This window comes from Periophthalmus magnuspinnatus, chromosome 19 (genome assembly GCF_009829125.3).
Source record: "Periophthalmus magnuspinnatus isolate fPerMag1 chromosome 19, fPerMag1.2.pri, whole genome shotgun sequence".
NCBI classification, from domain to species: domain Eukaryota; kingdom Metazoa; phylum Chordata; class Actinopteri; order Gobiiformes; family Gobiidae; genus Periophthalmus; species Periophthalmus magnuspinnatus.
The window spans coordinates 12,541,908-12,564,085 of NC_047144.1; the positions used below are offsets into that span (position 1 = coordinate 12,541,908).

Consider the following 22,178-nt stretch of genomic DNA (forward strand, 5'->3'; position numbering starts at 1 on the left):
TATTCTTCTGTGTTTTCGAGTGCTATAAACACAACCAAGATGAAAGAAACATGCTGTTATTGTTATTGTTACTGTATAGTAGTGCATATGACAGGTTAGACTAGTCACTTAATTAAAACATAGTTAACATCATACCTAGAGGTAATTCTAAGACTGTTACCTAACAACCATAATGTAAACAGGGGCCAAAATGTGTCTAAATTGCAAACGTCATTATTAGACTAATGCAAATAAATGACAACACTTTTATTTAGTTAAATGTATGTCAGAAAAACATTCCTTGGGCATAAATTGTCCCTTCTTTTTAAATGTAAGTTTAGGTGTGTTTTTTTTGTTTTGTTTTTTGTATTTCCTGTATTTTTGTACTTTTCGTCTCAGCTTTTTCCACAAACTGCCACTTGACTGATGAATATAGGAAGTATCCCCACCATAGTAAAGAATTATTAGCAAACATGAAAATGTGTATGCACTTTTAGTTGTGTCATGTGCTTTTAATTTGACAAACGTAACTGATGAAGTAGATGACAAATCTAACAAATCTGACTATATCTGTTATATCATATATGTTTTTGTTTTGTTTGTTTGTTCGTTTTTACAACAAATCTGGTTGTAACAAAAAGAACAGGAAAAGAGGGGGCACCCGGATTTGAACCGGGGACCTCTTGATCTGCAGTCAAATGCTCTACCACTGAGCTATACCCCCAGACGCTGATGTGGAGGGAATCTATTATTTTTAACGCACATTTCATCATAAGCTATTAGCTAGATAATGTTGTTGGATATTATTAATATCAGTATATACATTTGACATTCGTCTTGGTGATTAAGCAAATAACATATGCTGTTAGCTGCGCATTAGCTATCGGATTTCAGGTTAGCATGTTCAGGTAACTAGCATTAACAGCATGGCTGAATAAACGGGATATTCTCTTTCCTTGCACGTGTGGATAAACAGTATGTACTAATATGTTTTGAGTATATTTATCAGAAAACATGTTAAGTAATCGTAAGAGAAATACAATTGTTATAAACTTACAACGATATGGAAAGCTCACTTGTAATGTACAGTGTAAACCAGAAGAGTGCGCCAATGCATCGTAGAAGAGGAACACGCGCGTGACTTTCTTCTCTAGAAGATACTAAATAACTTTAAATGTTTGCTAGAACATTTTACATTAACAATATGGTTCGAAAACGATGCGATGCTTCTCTCCGATCATTGAGTTCTGTCATGATCAATAAGCTATTACATAAAAATCAAAGGCAAAAGGCATCGCTCTCTAGCCCCTCCTCCCTTGAACTGCTCTTTACTCCTATATTAATTGCATTCAAACCTAGAGGAGATCTTTTCCCATTTTGGTTACCTCTTCCACAGTTTTATCAAATCTATACACTTTTCTCTCTTCTTTTTTTATTTTTATTTTTAAATTTTTTTGCAAATACGGTCTTTACTAATTATCCAGTGACTGTTGAGTTTGTCTTGGGCAGTTTTCACAATGAATCCTCCTTGTGGAAGATGCAAGAAGCCAGTTTATCCAACAGAGAAAATCAACTGCCTTGATAAGGTAGGTTATTTTAGAGATTCAACATTGTAAGATTGAAAGGTCACTTCAAAATGTGAACGTAGGCCTTTTTTTTAGTAAATAGCTAAATGTGTAATTAAACATCATTACATTGGTCGAAATACTGAGTGAAATAAAGTTGTTTTTTTAAAGTTGCATGTATAAAGATTGTGTAGTTTTTGTTAAGGCCTATTGACGTTGCTTATCTCAGATATTCAGATGATTCCAGATGTCATTCAGAAAATGTATAGGTTTTGGAAAATATAGAATATGGAAAGAACATGACTCAATGCTATTTCAGTTCACATACAGTGTTTGACCTTGTTATGCAGATAGCACAAAGATGTTGTTTATCTTATCTCTCTTGTAATTATTTGTAAAATTTGGATTTCTTTTCTAGTTTTGGCACAAGGGATGCTTCAGCTGTGAAGTGTGCAAGATGGCCCTGAGCATGAGCAACTACAAGGGCTTTGAGAAGAAGCCCTACTGCACAATGTGAGTATCTACTGTACCATCCATGCTTCATATAGGGTGCTTCATATTGAGTGTCATGTATTAGCATTAGTAGTGAAGTCTTAACTACCAGTGGTGGAGGATAACAAAGCACAAGTTTTAAAGTACTGCTCTAAAGAGTATTTTTAGATATCTGTGGTTTACTTAAATACATTTACAGTGGATATTTTTTACTTTTACTTCACTACATTTGTGACCAGTATCTGTAGTTTCTACTAAACTACATTTCTGAACTGGACTGAAAAGTATCATATCATATGAAAGGTACTTTGAGGGGTTATTTTTACCATGTTCGTGGTAACATCCTGAGGGAAGTTTTTGAGTTCAAGCCTCAGCTTTGACCAAACAAAAATAAATACAAAAAATTAATAAGAAAAATTAAGAAATTGATTTGCATTGTTACTGGTGACCAAAATATGTATCATTTTTAATCATCAACATCATCATTCATCCACCACTGTAAAAAATTTTCTTAATTCATTACTAGTATTATGAGTTGTACATTTTGCAGTAACAATACTTTCACATTGACCATGTTGGCCTAATTATAGAAGTGGTAGTAATAGCCATACTGAGCTCATAGTAAGTTGAACAAGTAACTGGGAACAACTGATTTTAACCAATGCCATCTCTAATCCCTATTCTCATTACAAGTTGTTAATATTTTGCATAATTCTACTTCTACGGTTTTAGGCATTACCCAAAAACCTCCTTCACCATAGTGACGGACACCCCCGAAAACAAGCGCCTAAAACAACAAACCATGCTCAACAGTCAGGTCAGAACCACACTCTTTTTGATCTACTTCCTGGCTGCTGTTTCCACTTTTCAAAAATACTATCCTTATTGTGTCATGCTAAGTATCTATCTCCACTCTCTGTGTCAGCTGTCTCTCTGGTTTTAATTAAGACGACACAAAAGCCAAACCTGAACATGCATTAGAGTATAGATTATCTAGATGAGATACTGAGCTGTTGCTATTCAGTGTGGCAGGTTTGGATAATAGAGTGTCAACCTCCAGCTCGCTTGATTTATTTAACTGGCGTAACACCCATTTTCTCCAGGAAGAGTCCAAAGTAGAACATGTTTTTTAAAGTAAGAGATTGCCATTCGGAAGTCATTTTTCAGTCTAGTGCTGCTAGCATTTATATTGCTCTACTGAACAAAACATAAAAGGTAGCTGTTAACTTGAAAACTACTGCTGCTACTACTACTACTACTACTACTACTACTACTACTACTTTGGAGATGTAGACAGACTAATAATAAATGATTACTCAAACATGTGTGAATGAAACAAAATACAAGTTCAGGTATATTTCTGATGAGATAACCACATTATAACATGGCTAAAATTTACGTAAAATAGGACTTTTAATAAATCACCCAGGCTTACTGTGCAGGCATATTTTAATAGCTAATGTAAATTGCTATTAACCTAAACATAGCCTCATTGTCTCATATCAAGCACCAGTTCTCCATTTATGGTGAAAATAATGTATTTTTAACATGTATTATGATATAACTTAGGAGGATTATATTTCAGCTTTAGCTTGTAATCCTTTCTCTTTCTGTCCTGGGCTTTCTGGGGCTCTGTTCAGTGTTTATAACCATAAAAGTCCTGGCACTCGAGCTTCCTCACCAAGACAGCATATTCTTCATAGCAGCTCACTGACTCATTGTGTGAGTGTCTTATGGGGGGTTTAGTGTTCTTAAGTTTGTATTCAATAAATAATCAGGTGAAACCGGGTATAAACAACTGTAATACTAACACTTTTAGGGCAACCATTAACATTTCAAGTCAGTTATTGGGTCATGCGTGTTTCATAGAATAGATACAAGATAATATATATATTCATTGATACTAAAATTACTATCAAAACTAGACACTCACTTTTCATATTAGTATATAATAGTAAAGACACTGCAAAATTGTGTGTTGAAAATTAATTGTGGCATTAAAATTTGTATAGTATGGTAAACTGTCACATTTTTATATAGCGCTTTTCCACCTTCGAGGCACTCAAAAGGCTTTACATCAAGGAACCACTCACCCATTCACTCACACATTCATACACCAGTGTACACAGACACTGGGGGCGAGGTGGGTTAAGTGTCTTGCCCAAGGACACAACAACAGCATTCATCTGTGGGAGCTGGAATCACACTGAAAACGTGTGGGTCAGTGGACAAGCACTCTACCAACTGAGCTACTGTAGTATTAAAATTTGAAAATTAGAAAAAAAGCAACTTGTAATCTGTCAACAAGGATGTTGAAGTGCAGTTAATCAAATTTTAGTACTGACTCCAACTGCAAACTCCAATTCAAATGACCAATGTTAATTAAAAACACTCTTGCTTTAGACAATAGAATGTGATTTTTAACATTAAATCATACTACTTTCTTTTATATTACCATGCAGTCATATCTGTGTAATCCCTCTGTCGTCCAGTAGGTTTTATGGTAGTCATGGGTGTATATTAGTCTATGTGTCTTACACTAGTTCTGATACAGCTCAAGATCATTCTAAAGATATTCAGGAAAGGTTCATTTTTCCCCTGTGAATGTGACTTTTTTAGTAGCAATACTTGCTCAAATGAGTATCTAGTTTTGATATTAGTTTTAGTATCGATTAGTTTCTGATTTTCAATACTTTTGACAACACTACCTCCAGTCAATACACTGAATTCTGTTCTGAATGAAATGGAGCTGCACTTAAGTATATTGTAATATTGTGATATTTCAGGATTTGTGTTTGGCTTGTTGTTGTTGTTGTTGTTGTTTAACATGCAATTCCTTTTATGGACACAGATTTGAGCAGATTTCAGATGTTGTAAAAATGCTGCTTTCATTTTGCCACTAGAGACAGATGTTCCTTTGTCAATATTGCTCACCCGACATTGGCTGAACTACTTTAAAAGACTTTTAATGGAATATTCCCAGGCGCTTTATAAAGAGGAGTTTGAAAAGACCAAGGGCAAAGGCTTCAGCGTTGTGGCCGACACTCCAGAGATGCAAAGAGTGAAGAAAACACAGGATCAGATCAGTCATGTAGGTCCATGTACAAACAACACTACTTTTCTTTTTAATCTTTACTATTTATGTATTTATTTATTATTATTTACATCTATATTATTATTATTATTATTATTATTATTATTATTATTATTATTATTATTAACATTTTACTCATGTACATTTCATATTTCTAACACAAAGTTAACGTAATCTTTTATACGTGTCTTTGTCTTTATGTAAAATGATATATGTGTTTTTATGTTTTATCTTTATCTATTTCCCTTCTTCTATTTACATGGCAAACTGGCAGTGTTTCTTTGATGAATCATTTGTTAGTGTGTCCATGTCAATTACCTCTCAATAATTAACTTACTGTAAGAATACATTTTAAAGGTGGCCTATGTAACTTTTTGGGTGTTGGTCCACCATTGGCTTGTCTCTATGGAGATGTGTTTACTACAGTATGGCTTTACGTAACCAGTTTTGGTTGATTGGTAAAAGAATACCTTCAAAACATGTCTGTTTGTCTCTATAGAGATAGATAAGTTTAATGCCATACTGTGGAACATTCCAGGCAAAGCAATAACATTTCCATGGAGACAAGTGGCAAACCCTTCACCAGAAAAGTTACATGGTGCATCTTTAAGCATGGACTATCTGGCATTTTTATATATTTTTATATATATGTATAACAAATCCCCAATCATTTAGACTACAGTACACATAGTCTAAATTATTTGAGATTTGTTTTCACACAAAAAGTGTTTTATTTAATCCTGTCCTTTTGTGTTGAACTGCTGCAGGCGCTTTACAAAGAGGACTTTGAAAAGAACAAGGGCAAAGGCTTCAGTGTGGTGACCGACACTCCCGAGATGCAGAGGCTAAAGAAGACTCAGGACCAAATCAGTAATGTAAGAACACACCGTATAAAATATTAGTGTGGTTTATAAATACAGACTTGACCTGCCAAAACATGCCAAGTTTCATAGTGTTCGAATGACATCAAGGACACCCAGAGCTTCAGTAACACAGGTTTAAACTAAAAGACAAAATATTCCTGGGGTTCAGAGTGTGGAAAATCGAGGATTGTAGCAGTTAACAATTCTGAATAAAATTATATATTTTGAAGGGTCAAAAGTCCTCAAATGGGTCCTCAAAACAGGAAGTTGAATCCCATCAATAGGTTTACTGAAATAAGTGCAGTTCAAACAACCACTACACAAGGAATTATCAAGGAGGAATTCAAGACTACCATGCCTAAAACTAGGACTAAACCAGGATTAAAACAGTAAACATTTTGGAATAAACCCATCTAATTATTGTAAAAAACACCAAGGACCATCAGATAACCTTGAGTTTGGCAACCACATCTTAATTAGTTGTTCATATTTGATTTGGGAGGTTATATTTTAGGAGAAAGATATGTAGTATGTTCTTGTACTGTGAGGAGGTCTGTTTGAATCAATGCTTGAAGACACACACACATTTCTGGCATGTCTCCCTGTCCACAGAGGAACTACGGCCCTATATGGTCAAAGTCTTTCAGCTGTGGACACAAACAGAATGTCCGCTCTCTCCCTCACACACATACACACACGCGCGCACACACACACACACACACACACACCCACACACACACGCACACACACTCTTTTTCTCTTGAGAGCAGTGGTTGCAAAAAAGAATTATGGGTAATGTCATAGGTTGAAATCAAACTGTCTCTGGTCCACATAGTTTTGCATCTGTTTGTGTTGATGCAAATACATTTAAAGGCAACTATACGCAGTTGGAGAGTGTTACTGGCAAATGTAGGTATACAAGTAACTTCCTTGAGGTTAAGATAATGGATTAGAATCCTGACCAACATCCTGCCTTAAGATGGGTCCACTGCTCCTGATAAGTTGCCCCAGAGCCATTAAAGAATGGGTCAAATGCACATGGTGAATGCACAACAGTGTGATATATTACACAGACAACAACTTTTGATGATAGATGGTGTGTGAAGTGTAAAACAAGTTACAGGTCATATCTTATGAGGGGCAATCCTGATCACAGTTTTAGCAATAGAAATACTTGTAATTAAGTACATGCAAAACAACTTTATTTGGCCACATGGTGGAAGATTCGAGGAAAAGCATTTTAAAGCAACATTGTGTAGCTTTCTGTAGGTAGCATCAGCTGATAGATTGATGCCATATTGGGGAAAATATAGCCAACATTTTTATGGAGTAAGGACACATGTTTTTCAGTGAAATAGAAACATACAAAAATGTAAAAAACTAAACATACTTTTATTTTAGTCTAGGCTATTTTTTGGCTAAAAAGTAACATGGTAAGGCTTCAAGGATTAAAGCTTTAAGGAGTAACCCTTGTGTGTGTTCTGAACTAGTCCCATGAGGTGTAGTGAGGACAGTATAACACATGTGGCTGCTGTTGAACTATTTTGAATTCCTCAAGTTCTTGGCTCAGTGCTGCAGTACAGGAAGTAGCTTAAATGCCTTCTACTAGTTAAACGCAAAACATGTGAAAAACCTATAATACATAAAACATATTCATTATTATTTGCAGATTAAGTACCACGAGGACTTTGAAAAGAGCAAGGTTCGCAGCGATGCCCCTCCACCTGAGAATAGAAGAGGTAATATTTGGAAAATGTATTGATATGAAGACGATAACACTGACGAAATGAAATAAAAACACTGCATATTTTGTTATCTTTTTGTTTTGTTTGAGCAGACGATGAGCAACCAAGTGATCCAAGATTGATTCAACCAGCTGTACAGCCTCGTCCTGTGGCGCCACCTGCTGGAGGGGTAAGGCAATAACAAACAAACACAAACAAAGACATTTTTCAAGTTTTCCTCTTGATTTGGAGTTGAATGGAAGTATTATTTGGCTGTTTCAGGAGAAGGACAGGCCTGGTTTCCATGGAGAAATTTGCTGTTTTACTGTCTAAGCGCAAATTTGTTTACCTAGTTTATGAATAAAATATCTCTAACTACAGGGCCTCTCCACATGAAATAATAAGCAAGAGTGAAATATTTTATTCGTAAGGGGTGCTATTATTCAACCCATTATTCAAAGGCTGGCTGTGATTGTAAACATGCAGTAAAAAGGTTCATATGACAAGAGAGGGAAATAATAAGGTTAAACATTTGAGATTCAAGTGTCATATTTTTTCATATTTCTTTCAAAAACAGTAAATTTCCCATAAACTTACAACATGGGCTCTATCTGAAAATATGACAAAGTAAGAATGTGAATGCAACCTATCGTATACAATAAAAACAAATAGACTGTGCTCAAATTGGTCCTCAAACAGGCCGTTGAAACACATCAATAGGTTTACTCAGATAAGTGCAGTTCAAGCAGAAACTGAGAAGAAACAGGAATAATCCAAGAGAAATGAAAGACTATCATGTCTAAACTAGAACTAAACCAAGACTAACCCCACACTAAACCAGGACAAAATCAGGGCAAAATCAGGACCAAACCAGGACCAATTGGGACAAATCAGGACTAAACAAGGGACTAAACCAGGACTAAGACACCACTAATCCAGGACTAAACCAGAACTAAATCAGGACTAAACCAGGACTAATCATCTGAAAATATGACATCAGATTATAGAATGCAAGCTACTGTATACCATAATAACAAACAGAGCGTTACTGGTATAAAAACCTCTTATAATGTTTACAATATTTTTTGATTAAACAATACATGTGTTTGTTCCCCAGCCTCGTTACCAGGCCCTGTACAGCTACACAGCAGCAGAGGCAGATGAAGTGTCACTGCAGGAGGGAGATTTGATCCTAAACGTGGAGACCATAGACGCGGGATGGGTGTTTGGGTTCAACCAGCGCACAGGACAAAGAGGAATGCTCCCTGCTAACTATATCCGGCCAATTTGAAACCGTAGGCCTGTGGTTCATTTTTTAAATACTGGTTATTATCACTGCATTGTGTTTAGATTTATTTTCCAAATTTCTTGCTCAGTGTGTTTTGCATAAACCAGGACTAAACCAGGACTAAAGCAGGACTAAATCAGCACTAAACCAGGACTAATCAGGACTTAACTAGGACTAGACCAGGACTATATCAGGACTAACCCAACCCGAAACCAGCACTAACCCAAATATATAAGGACTAATCAGGATTAATCCAACACTAAACCAAGACTAAACTAGAACTAAACCAGGACTTTTTTTGAATATTGGCTATTACCACTGCATCGTGTTTAGATTTATTTTTCAAACTTCTTGTTTAATGTGTGTAAAATTAGAAAACTATTCTGTCAGTAATGGTCTGTTTGAAGCTGTAGACGTGTGTCAGCAATTTAAGATGTAATTTTAGAAACTCTGCTATTATCACTTCATCATGTTTATACTTTTTATTATTCAAACTTCTTGTGTAATGTGTTTTGCATAAAACTTTCAGAACTGTTCTGTCAGTAATGGCCTGTTTGAAACTGTAGACCTGTGTTGAGAATTTAAGCTCTTTTTATTATGTGGAAATCAGCTGATAGGCCTACCATAGCATGTGTGTCATTCTGTTCAAGCTTTTCACATGTGTTTTGTTTCAAATTTTGAGAACTGTTTTTTTAGTCATGCTTCATGAAACAGAGGAAGTGAAAAACCAAGATGCAAAGTTTAGTATTAGATGGTGGCGACTGTAAATGCACATGTAAAATACACAAGTGATAGCCTGTACTGTTCACTTTGTACTGTCCCTCAACTGACAAAATGTGTAAGAATAAAAGATAACTATGGCTTTCATTTGAATATTTAAAGGCCCCATATTACACTATTTTCTGATCTCTGTTATGTTTCTTCATTACAAACATACCTGTAGTTGTTTTGTTTCATTCACATGTTTAACACACAAACCCTGTATATTTAGGTTGAATTCTTCTCTCAAACAGAAAACACACTGTTTCACCTTGTGATGTCATATGGTAATACAGGAAGTGCTCTACTATGTTTTTAAATTTCATATACCTTCAACTTTTTGTTTCTTTAGTAAACAAAATGTAAAAGGTAGCTGTTAACTTGAAAACTATTGCTTCATGACATCACAAGGTGGAGCAGGGCATTTTGAGCTTTGGACATGTAGACAGATTAATAATAAAGGATTACTCAAACATGTGAATGAAACAAAACAACTCTGGGTGTTTCTGAGAAGGTAACAACATGACTTAAAGCTCACAAGAGTCCATTTTGTGTGATGCAAGACCTTTAAACCGCAGCTACAAACATTTGAACTCTATAGAGCAAAAACAGCTAACAACTTCAAGTTTCTGTTTATAAATGTGTTCATGCCAAAAGGTCAATTGGCTGAAAGCAAAATGACAGTTTGACAGTGGAGTTTGACAGTCCTCAGGAGCTGCAGGGCATGTTCAACTGCTCATAAAACTGTCAAAAACTGAAAACCTAGGACATAACCGATACACAGAAGCTGTAATGGGACCTACAGTGAGGTGTGTGGGAATGATGCATTTTCATCTTTAACCAAGGACAAAACCCATTATAATCCATTCATGGGTTTCAACTCACCATTATATTATCAGCACTGAAAACATTCAAGAGATAGTTTTAAATTGTTAATCGCTATGGCAGAGGTCCTAATGTGTAATCATTCTGGCACACATGGATATTTTGAAGTTTGTTTTTTTATAGGCATATTTGAATTTAGTTTATACTTTTGAGGTTCTTATTGTACTGCTGATTTGAACTTTTTAGCAACTTAAAATGTCTAAACTAATGCTTATCATGTTGATAAATATAAACTATAGAAAGCCCTTTTTAATGTGCTTTATTCGGAAAAATACAAACATTGAAAGTCAATATTACTGCCCAGTCCCACCTCCTCAAGTGCTGAAGTAGCGTTAAAGTTTTTAATAGTTGAAAACATTTTTACATATTACAATATAAAATAACATCTTTATTTAAATGTGCATTAAATCACTGGTAAAAGTTTAAGCTTTTTAAAACAAAGCAAATGCATATTTTTTTTAATTACAAAATTAAGTTAAAAACTGCAAAATATTTATAAACAAAAGCCTACAAACAAAAAGGAGAACCATTTAAAGAATTGGGTTTTAAAATCAGGCACTTAAGTCTGCGGTGAGGGGGTTTAAGGTTTCTTCTATGAAATAGGCACATCTCTTTTCTAGTTTGTTTTGCATTTTTGAAGGCAGACAGTTCAGGTGGCTCTCAAACAGCATGTTGTTTCTTCCTATGAAGTCTTCACATAACCTGCCGAGAAAAGGAATTTGAATGTATAGACTACAATATATTCATTTGTCAAGTTGTGCATAAGTTTTAATGTCCAGCAACAGTGTTTATCAAAGCAATTGATAAAACAAACATGGCTTAAAGCTCACAAGAGTCAAGTTTGCGTAATATAGGACATTTAAAGTAGAAATTGATCATAGTAATGGTAGAAGTGGCAGGAATAAATCACTCAATGTGGTTACCATAAACATCAACTCACATTAAAATGGGATAAAAAAGGCTTCAGCTAGAAGTCATTATAGTATTAAAGTGTATGTAGTGAAAACCTACCTATATAAAGAGGGTTATATGTAAAGTGGTCATACCTAAAAATCGAAATTCTAAAATTACTCTATTACATAAAAAGAGCAAACTATATACAATTGGCCCACAGTGTATGGGAAGGAGAAATTTACATTTTATAATCTAATATTTGAGCTTAATCTAGAAAAGTGACTGAAAAATTACTTCTATTATTGCTACTTCAACACACATCGTTACAAATATATAGATATAGCAAGTCATTGAAGTGTATGAAGTAAAAACTTATACAAGAATTTATATATACATAGAAATTACTGGAATTACTCAACATGAAATACCATTTCTATACCATTTCTTCAAACAGCACAGACCATGTGTGACAGGCCCACAGTTCATGTTAGAGGCAGTTTCATGTATTTGAATAAGCCTGAGTAGAAAGGTCCCCATGGAATTAGCTAAAAGCTTAAATCATGTGTGAATCTACATTTAACACCAACAGTTCAGACCCCTTTAGACTTTACATAATACTGTACAGTGGTACAGGCTGTGTCATGTGACCTGAACCAGGAAGTACCAGAGAGCATTACATCATACCTGGAGAGAGGATACGGCTGGGTCTGAAAGATCAACACATCACTACAGTGCTGTTGCCGAGGAGAGCGCAAAATGGCCACCTAAGGAAAAAAATCAATTTTGAGATCCTTTAACATGGTTTATTTGGTACTACACAAAAATATACAATTAGCATTATCTAGAGTAATGAAGCATGCATGTTCTACTCAATTTCCATCAAAAGACAGTTTAGGCAAAAAAAAAACCATTAATCTACTTGTTTTTTTGTTTTTACCAATCCCCTGTTACCTTACCCAAAGCAGTCCATGTGAAGGCCAAGGCTAATTTAGACTGGGAATTACATGTGCAACATGACCACATCAAACTCCAGACCACACTGAGCCCTTAAACCACTTATATGTTCCTTTAGGTAACAGCTTTACATGTCTCTGGTTTATTATTAGTCCAGTGTATAGACTGTACACATGAACATAACAGGAGTATACTGTATAAGTGTGGAGGAACTAAAACATACCAGGTCCATTTGGAGAGTCAAGTTGCTACTTCCCCCAAAAACCACAATGTCACCGTCGCTTCCAAGACATGAGGTATGACCCACCCTGAGAACAAAATACAGTTAAAAGGGAGGTTCACTTTGTGCAAAAGAATCCGTTATAACTGTGCTCCCTCATCATAATATACATTTGTATTTCAGAAAATTTACATAGCCACTTTTTAACATTTCACAGTTAAATACTACAATAAGGAGGTGAGGTCTCACAGGTGTGCAGTTTAACAGGAGGTCAGGGAACCATTTCTGTTATCAAGCTCACCCACCACGCTGCCTTTATGAACAACAAAGTCCTTAGTACCCAGGCCCTGGTCTGCAGGGGTGCAAAAGGGTGAACTGCAACCTCATTTAAAAGTGTTTGCACCTTTATCTGAGGCGGGATAAATAATGACCTTTTAAAACTCAGATGTATCCTCAGTCAGTTCGGTCTGCACCCAGGGCATTTAGTACCTGTGGTTGTCAACACCACAAACATTTACAGGCAAGCTCTATCAATATAACCCAGAGCAGATGTGGCTACAGAATTAGATTACCACCACAGTGTGGAGTGAATGATTAATACAATTCTTAAGACCCATATTACACTATTTTTTAAAATCTGTGTTAAACGTCATTTCCTCTTCAAAAAAATATCCTACATATTTAGGCGTTCTTCTGACAGAAAACACTGTTCTACTTTGTGATGTCATGTGGTAATACAGGAAGTACTCCACTGTGTTTGTAAATTCCATACAGCTTCATCAGAATTATTTAGATTATTTCATCCCTGAAATTCCCAAAATCTACTGAACAAAAGGTAAAAGGCTGTTGTGATAACTTGAAAACTACCGTTTCATGACAAGATAGAACAGAGCATTCAGCTTTGGAGATGTAGACAGGCTAATAATAATAAATAATAAAGAGTTACTCAAACATGTGAATGAAACAAAACACCTCCAGGTATGTTTTTGATGAGGCAACAACATTATAACATGGCTTAAAGCTCAAGAGTCAGTTTTGTGTAATGTAGGATCTTTAAAGCAACTTTGCGCCCCTGGAAATGTATTTTAATGACCGTACCTGGGTTTGTCTTGATGTTGGTCCACTTTGGTCCACTGTTTCCTATCCAAGTTATACTGCCAGGCATCATCTGTAACGGGCAAAGTCCACATGTCATAAGTAAGCAAGTAACTAACATTTACTTGAAGAGAGCACCTTTCACGGCGATCAGCTCACAAAATTACACTGATTTACAGATTAAAAATATTCATACACAGTACAATCAGGAAAAACCACAAGATTTACAAAAAAACAAATAGCACAGTGAGCAATTTAAACAGCTGAACAAAGGCAGGTCTTTATATTCATCTCTAATAATCATGTGACTATAGAATGCATTACAGTGAGGCTAAAACAGATCTTACTCCTACAGTAAACGTGCAGATAGAGGATGGTGAACAGTGTGGTGTGTGAAAATAATATTAGGAAGGGTAAAATATAACAAATGAAACAGTGTCTAAACAATGGAAGTTTATGTTTATACCCTGATTAAATGTCCAAATGTGTCCGTTTCCATGTCAGTTCCTTTAATTGTTACGCCTCACTACCTTTGCTAGTTATCTTTTGTTCTGTTATATGTTTGGTCTAAAATGTATAAATATTTGAATTATAGAAAAAGAAAACATACTGAGTGTTGGTCCATATGTCCCAAAACCTCCATAAACAAAGAGGGTCCCGTCTGGTGTAGCGGTCATAGAGTGCATAGTGCGCCCCATCGGAGCGGGAGAACCAGAACTGATCCTGAAAAAGAAAGAAAGACTCATTACTTAATAGGTTATAATAGACTTAAATGCTAGTGTCATTTTGTTGTGTGAAATTGAAAAACATACAAACAACTCCATGTCCAAGTGTCTAGGTCTAAGCAGTAAAGGTCTAACTGAGGACTTTCCTGGAAAGAGAAAACATGTATACATTATATCATTTGTATGTAGGTAGTGTTTTGATGAGGAAACATAATGGATCAGAAAATGGTGTAATATGGGCCATTTAAGCCAATACAGTTTCATATTAACAGGAGATTATGGTGGCTCCAGTCCATTTTTCTTCCCCATAGTCTAAAAACAAGCCAATTCTTTGTTTATTTTTATGTTTGTAAGATGATGAAATAGACCAAAGGTTAAGGTGCCCTGTATTGTCCCCAAAGGGAAATTTGTCCTCTGCATTTGGCCCAGCTCGTTTCATGGAAATGCTGTTCCTTTGGCTACAATATTCCGAAGTATAGCATAAAACTAATCCATCTTCGTTAAGACTAGATAAGTGGTGAAGAACAGTTTTAACTTTCCATTTTCACAGAATAAAAGTTACACACGCTTTAAGTAATATGTCTTCTATATGTCGTAACATTTGACTTAGTTTATTTATGAAATCTGCATTTTCTGAGATGTGATGTTGCAATATTAATTGTTTAGTTTATCCAGCCCTCATGTCCACAGTGTGTAACTGTTCAACATTTACAGTCAAACCATTTCTGCTTAGAAACGAGAGTTCAGGTGTTTAATGTAAACAAGTGCGTAAATATTTGGATAAGCAAAACTCACCACGCCACCAGTGATGTAGCCTTTGCTTCCTAAAATAGCAGCAGCATGGCAGCCTCTGGGTTCAGGAGCCGAGCCCTGGACAAGTAAACGACAAATTATAGTTAGTTTATAGTTTCATTAAAAAGAGCAGTTAAAACAAAGACATTTGTTTATTTGATTTCTTTTCTCACCTTTGTTTCCGGTAAGCTCCACGTCGAGGTTAGTGTGTCAAAAACATTAACTTCATTGTTCCAACCCCAGCACCTGAATAATGTACCTCCAATTGTAGTCTGAAAACAAAAAGTATTTCACGTTATCGCCTGCTAACTGATAATTCAATTTCATACTATAAAACTTATGACAGTTTCCTTACCCAGGACATTTCTTCGACAGTGAAGCTTGATGGTGAACTGTTCTGTACATCTCCTACCGTCTTGCATCCATAGCCACCAAAATATATTAACCTAATAAAAACAAGCCTTTTTATTTTCATAGACAAATTAACATATTGTTGCTATTAAAACTAAGTCTATAAACATTTTGCCAATTATACCAAGCATAGAATTTACACCACTCTCTACAATTCTTAGGCCCAATTTGGGAGCATTTTGTTCACCTGTCTGTTCTGTTCCTCCATTGAAAGCAAGAATAGAAATTGATTGCTGATTGACAACATGAGCTAGTGTTTTGGAGATGGTCTGATCAAACTGTTTAGGGGAGAACCAGAAATCTTAGTTTTGTTTTATCAGTCTCCATCTTGTTATGGCTAAACTATCCAGTGTATATGTTTACATGTACGCCCATAATCTGATCATCAACAGGTTTCTGGAGTTGTTGTAAAGATCTAAATTTGTTGTGAGTAAACTGATTACACACAGCAATAATCAGATCAAGTTAGCAGTAGTTACATTTAGATGGCCAATAAAATCAGATATTATAGGATCAAAAAGGTGACAAGGTGGTAGTGAAACACGTCCATACATCTCTATACAATTTTAAATACATGCTTGGGGCTGTAGAGAAAAATATAACTGCTATGAGCTAATAAGATGACTTTGTAATCCCTCAGTCATCCAGGTATGATCCATAGTAAAAGAAAAATTAAATTCTATCAGCTGGACAAAAAGGTTTAAATATTATTTTTATTACATCCCTTTCCTCGTTTTCAGCGTTCAGTGGTCGTCATGACGACATGTTGCCTTCAGGTGCTTGTCGGTCGGCGGTGCTCGTTAACCTACACGCACTCATGTGCCGTTAAGGTTGATACTGAGAAGACACTGCACATTTGTGGGTCACTCAATATTATGAGTAGAAACCAAGTTCTCCCAAGCTTAAAGAAGACCTGTTGTGCTGGTGTCATCTTTACATTTATAATCTATGACGCCTGTGGATTATTCAATTATAATTTGCACATTCTAAATCGCAATATTCATCTAAAACAACTTAATGAAATGAACAAGTTCACTGACTTCAGAGTTAGAAAGCTGCAATGCCCAATAGGAGCGGACATTGTAAATGCCATAACAATTTGTACTAAATTACAATACAACGCTGCCAAATCCTAGGCGTATCATTGATTTAAAAAAATTAAATTGAAGACCAATGTAAGTACAAAGCAGTGGTCATGTGCCAATGTCGGTGAAAACTGGGATTGATCAGCAATATAGGATCTTGAGAATAACCGATTAAAGATTGCTCAAACATGTACGAATAACTCCAAAAACAACTTCAAGAGGGTAAATGAGAAGGAAACAACTATAACATGGTTAAAAGCTCTAAAATGTCGATTGTGCAGAATAGGTCTGCTTTGATATTCACTTTATACAAATTATCTTACAATCCATTCGTTTGCTGTGAACTCCCATCTTGACAATTTGGAAAATTTGTGTTACTTTCATAATTCCCATTTCTCCAACACCACATGAAAGCAGCATCATTCCTGATTGATGAGAATTAGAGCTTACTACCTACCTGTCCCTATAGACCCAGCAGGAGTGCTTGGTTCGGGGGGATGGAGTCTTCCCATTGATGTTCGTTAGTCTTTTCCAAACATAACATTCGCTCCGAAGGTTCACTGTAAACATCTACAGAGGACAGAGAGGAATTAGATCAGCCTCTTTAACTCCACAAGCAACAGAGCACAAGTGGTATAAGGGGGAGTGCATCTACACTTGGGGTAAAGAACACTTAAACTAAACTAAATATTAGTTTAGAAATTATTAGTTTATTTGAAGGGACAGTGTGCAAAAAAAACATTAATAGATGCTTTGCACCAGATTATAGCCGAAGCTAGTTTCCGTCTGTAGTCCCTGAACAGGTGAAAAATACAATACAATATAAAATATAAGCAATATAACACAGGAACAATATACAAATATACAGTAAAGTAAATATAAGTTAAAAGTGCAATGTGTGATGTAATGTAATGTAATATAATGTAGTGTAATGTTATGTAATGTAATGTAACACTGGGTTGGTAATCTGGGGGCCATCAGATGATACCCACGAGGGTAACATCTGATGGCAATGTACCCGTCAAAGTTAAAAGTGCAATGTGCAATGTAATGTTGTAACATTTGATCTGGTAATCTGGGGGCCATCAGGTGATACCCACAAGGGTAACACCTGATGGCAAAATACCCGTCTGGTATTGTTAGTGTGAGCACGTTTGGTGCTCCAGAATCCAATTTTTGATGGCCCGTGAGAAGCTGTAAAAATCAGTCATGTTCTTTAGATTGTCTGGAAACCTATTCCATTCCTTGGTGACTTTGTAAGAAAATTGAGAGAGGGCAGACTTTCTTTTAGGAACATTGCAGTCGCCTCTAGACACAGACCGTAACACGTAACACTCTTGTAAGCTGAGAGCGAGGCTGGATGTAGGTCTTAAGAGGAGGTGGGGCGGCGTCATGTAAAACTTTGCGGACCAGACGGATATCAGAGTACCGATCAAGTTGTCGAGACTTAGCATTTTATATTTTTCCAAAACATGGCAATGATGGTAATGCCTTGGCTTTTTATCCAGAATATTCAGGGCCTGATTATGTAAAGATCTAAGAGATTTTAGAGCTGTTAGGTTCGCCTGAGACCATGATGATATGCAATACAGAATATGAGATATGATCATGGCATCAAAGAAGGACTTTGCAGCTTCTAGTGATAATGCATTCCTAATATGTCGAAAGTTCGCAATGTTAAACTTAAGACATTACAGGTCTTTTTAATGTGATTTTTAAAGTTAAGAGAAGGGTCCAATATGACACCTAGATATTTAGCCTCTTCAACATTTTTGATCATGCGATTATCCACATAAATATTTGGGAAGACATTTTGAATTTTTTTGTTCGAGAAATACATAGTGACCGTTTTCTCAGTGTTCAACGCAAGGCAGGAGTTGTTAAGCCACTCTAGTGCTTTTGCCATTGTGGTGGATAACTTAGCGGCAACAGAGTTAGCGTCAGAACCATGCACAAAAAAGACCGTATCATCAGCATACATTAAGACTTCTACATCACTGCAGACGGAGGGCAGGTCATTAATGTATAGACTAAAGAGCAAAGGCCCCAGAATGGACCCTTGGGGCACACCTGTGGTACAGGCGAGGTTTTATCTTTTATTTTTACGCACTGGTAACGGTCCGCTAGGTATGATTGAAACCAGTTCATAGTATTTGCAGATAATTGAAAGTTTTGCATTTTGGTCAAAAGCACAGAGTGGTTTACAGTTTCAAATGCCTTGTGAAGATCCAGGAAAACAGCCCCAACCACCCCCCCTTTATCAAGACTGGATTTGATCACCTCGAGGAAATAGCAGCATGCTGTGTCCGTGGAATGTTTCGATCGGAAACCAAACTGCATAGGATGTAGCATATTTCCGTTGTCGAGGTGATCAATCTACTCTTCATTCGTCCTGTCAAATATAGCTACTGTATCTGATCATACAATGTTTTTATGACAAATTCAAACATGGCCAGGCCTTTAGTTAATTAAAATGCTTGAGTAATTTTAATATCAAGTCCGTATTTACAGAGCATGTACATACTTTGATGTGAGTAGATAATTTCTGTTGATAAAACACTGAGGCTTTTAAGATTACAATCGGACAAAAGTCACCGCAAAAATGATAATGTTGAACAAGTTTTGAGAAGAAAAAAAAAATAAAAAAAAATGCCCAAGGTGCAAACTTGAGTTCACCTTTCACATTCCTGCCTTCTTTTTTCAAACCATAGTATTTTTTTACACACACCCATAGAAACACGATGTCTTATCTGTATCTAAAACACATGATTCAAGTTACAGCAAGTTCTGCCTGTGACAGTTTGTCATCTTGTGATAAGAAAAAAACAATACAGCATGGCCCACTTTAGCTGAACTCGCATGGCATCTATAGGGCATGTAAGGGAGGCTGTGGTTGTTTTTGCTAAACTTGTTAAGTAATTAATTCAGAATTTCTCAAACTGAGGTACTGGTGGCACGTAAACTTCTTCAGGTACTTGAAGAGCTCTTCAGTATGTGGGTTAGAGTTAATTTTATCTTGTTTAGAACTACAATGGAAATGACGCCATGTTATGTGTGCAATTTAGTTCTGATGTTACTTTAAAAGCCACATCTTTTCTTTAGTGGTACTTTGAGTGAAAAGTGTTTATGCCATTATGAGTTCAGGGCTGTTTTACTTATAAAATTACTACAATACAATTTATTATATGTTATAAAAGATATGCAGCAGTGAATGGTGCAATTGATGGGCAAAGCAATTACTAAACAATAAAAGCAGAATTCCAAACACACACAGGGTAGAAGGGTTAAGTGTTTTCCCCAAGAACTCAACAATAGCATTCACTTGTGGGAGCTGGGATCAGTGGCTCTGACCACTCTCACAACATCGCTGTCAGTAGCAGGATTTGAACGGGCAACCTTCAGATAAGCGAATACTGTACCAACTGAGCTTCAGCCACTAATATGCTCAAATTGTAGTCAGAACTTTACATCAATTAACTATTATAAAGAAAAAACTCACATCATTTGTGTAGCCTCCGCCATCAGATCCTGCAAAAATATATAGCGTCCCGTTCAAATACGACCCACAGAAACCATTCAGGTCAGGTGGAACATCCCCTGTCAGCTCCCTCTGCTCCCTGTCAAAAATACATACCAGAATATAGTCTCTAATAATATACAGTAACTTTCAATACTTTAAATATAAGAAGCTATTGTAAAGGGTACTGTAGACATTGAACTTTACAATACCATAAGCCACTGTACAAATCAAACAGCCATATCTCATCACTGGGCAACACCGCATCTTCTCCATTAGCCATCTGTTGACACGCAAACCACAAAATATGGTCAGAATAAAACATTAACCAATACATTTTTGACATAACTGGCCTTTAGTCTACATTTGGACAATATAGTTTTAGTAGGACTATAATAATGCTAATGAGCCCCATTAAGCACAAAGATTTTCAAACTTAAAATGCAACTGTAACATGACACATTATATAGTTCCATATTGTGCATACCAACTACACTGAATTGTTATGTGATGTTTAGTCGTCCAACCCCTCAGCCAAGAACACTGGATCACTAGGTTGTTCTGTACAAGTTTTTAAAGTTTGCCATTGAAGACATAGCCTTTGTGTAATCTAACTTTTTCATAGTACTTCAATATGTATTAATTAAAAGTAAAGAAAAATTCCAATAATTGTCTCTTTGAAAAAGCATTTAATGTACTTTTATAATTAGCCTATAATTAACCACATCATCATCTACCTTTGAACATCCTAGCCAAAAACAAACCAGGATGTACAAAAGGTAGAAACTTCCTGTTTTTCCTCACATTTTTCTTGGTGGACCTATTACAGTATTAGGGATCCTATAATGAGAGTTAGGAATTCCCTTAAAGACAAAACTGTAAAAACTAGACTCAACTTTGCCCGTGATGTCAACTTTACGCATAAACAAACGTGAAATTACGCACAGCCCATCTCTGGTTATTCCTCAGTAGAGCGTGTCTATAATCTTTCCTCATTGAGTTTACGTTACCTGATAGCCTCCCCATACATAAAGGACCCCGTCATCTATGAAAGCGGTGTGGCTGCTCCTCTCCAGCCGACTTCTGAAGCTCATCGGGCCGCCACACACCGCATCCATCCCCGGGACACTCAGCGACATCCACCCGTCCTGTACTGTACCGTGCGTGTCTACCTGGTCGTGCCGCCGCTTTCTAACCACACACGATTAAAAATAATTAAAGGCTTGGCTGGAAGGAAGGGAGTGGAGACATGAATTGTGGTGCTTCAGGGCAGAGTGACTGGATACGTGAGGTCACACTGTCCGTATTGTGGCACGGGTTGCTCGCTTAACGCGTTTAACAAGCTACACTCCTCCCATTTGCTTATCCTTTGTTGTTATGCATACTTGTAAAGCTAAACAACATTGCACTTGAGCATGTCTGACACGTCTACCAAATGTCTAACCTCTAATACAAGACTAATCGTATGTAAAAGTTGGTTAAAGTTTGCGTAAAGTAACAGATCTTCGCTTATCAGTGGCAGGTGTCCCTGAAGCGACGCAAGCAGCAGCTTCACTTTAGCCAAACAATTACATCATCATTATTCTGATGGGTGACACCTGCGGGCTTCCGTCCAATCACATCCAAGACAAGCAGACAGAAAAACAAACACAAATATTCTCCATTTTAAATATGCATAGGTAGAAGTTATAAACCAGATTGTAGACATAAGTAGTCACATGTTTAAACTACTCAAACTAAATTATTAAGCCTGATTTGAAATATTCTGTCACTTGAAACTACTACAGTTGGGTCCTGGCTGTGTGGGACTTAATGAGAATCAGCAAAGTTATTCTT

General features: G+C 36.3%; 2 protein-coding genes and 1 non-coding gene across 5 annotated transcripts; 1 reads left to right on the forward strand and 2 right to left on the reverse strand.

Annotated features, from left to right (window-relative positions):
- Window positions 1-631: 631 nt before the first annotated feature.
- trnac-gca (transfer RNA cysteine (anticodon GCA)) lies at window positions 632-703 on the reverse strand. The gene has a single exon. It is a non-coding gene; the product is annotated as a tRNA-Cys (tRNA).
- Window positions 704-1,365: 662 nt separating this feature from the next.
- Window positions 1,366-9,024, forward strand: LOC117387116 (LIM and SH3 domain protein 1-like). 2 transcript variants are annotated; one of them, XM_033984525.2, is made up of 8 exons: window positions 1,366-1,565; window positions 1,963-2,057; window positions 2,769-2,853; window positions 5,020-5,127; window positions 5,898-6,005; window positions 7,663-7,732; window positions 7,831-7,907; window positions 8,835-9,024. In XM_033984525.2, the coding sequence occupies exons 1-8, from the start codon at window positions 1,497-1,499 to the stop codon at window positions 9,006-9,008; spliced, it is 786 nt and encodes a 261-aa protein (XP_033840416.1). In that variant the 5' UTR covers window positions 1,366-1,496; the 3' UTR covers window positions 9,009-9,024. The 2 variants fall into 2 exon arrangements, with proteins under 2 accessions (XP_033840416.1, XP_033840418.1); XM_033984527.2 differs by lacking the exon at window positions 5,020-5,127 and having other exon boundaries at window positions 1,367-1,565.
- Window positions 9,025-10,891: 1,867 nt separating this feature from the next.
- Window positions 10,892-21,892, reverse strand: LOC117387115 (kelch domain-containing protein 1-like). 2 transcript variants are annotated; one of them, XM_033984524.2, is made up of 13 exons: window positions 21,353-21,892; window positions 20,555-20,625; window positions 20,325-20,442; window positions 17,283-17,395; window positions 15,685-15,775; window positions 15,503-15,601; window positions 15,333-15,407; window positions 14,625-14,683; window positions 14,423-14,535; window positions 13,816-13,885; window positions 12,721-12,805; window positions 12,228-12,307; window positions 10,892-11,351 (listed from the first exon to the last, which is right to left on the reverse strand). In XM_033984524.2, exons 1-13 carry the CDS (start codon window positions 21,479-21,481, stop codon window positions 11,201-11,203), a joined length of 1,254 nt encoding a protein of 417 aa, XP_033840415.2. In that variant the 5' UTR covers window positions 21,482-21,892; the 3' UTR covers window positions 10,892-11,200. The 2 variants fall into 2 exon arrangements, with proteins under 2 accessions (XP_033840415.2, XP_055085585.1); XM_055229610.1 differs by having other exon boundaries at window positions 11,185-11,351; window positions 14,423-14,529; window positions 21,353-21,511.
- Window positions 21,893-22,178: the final 286 nt, after the last annotated feature.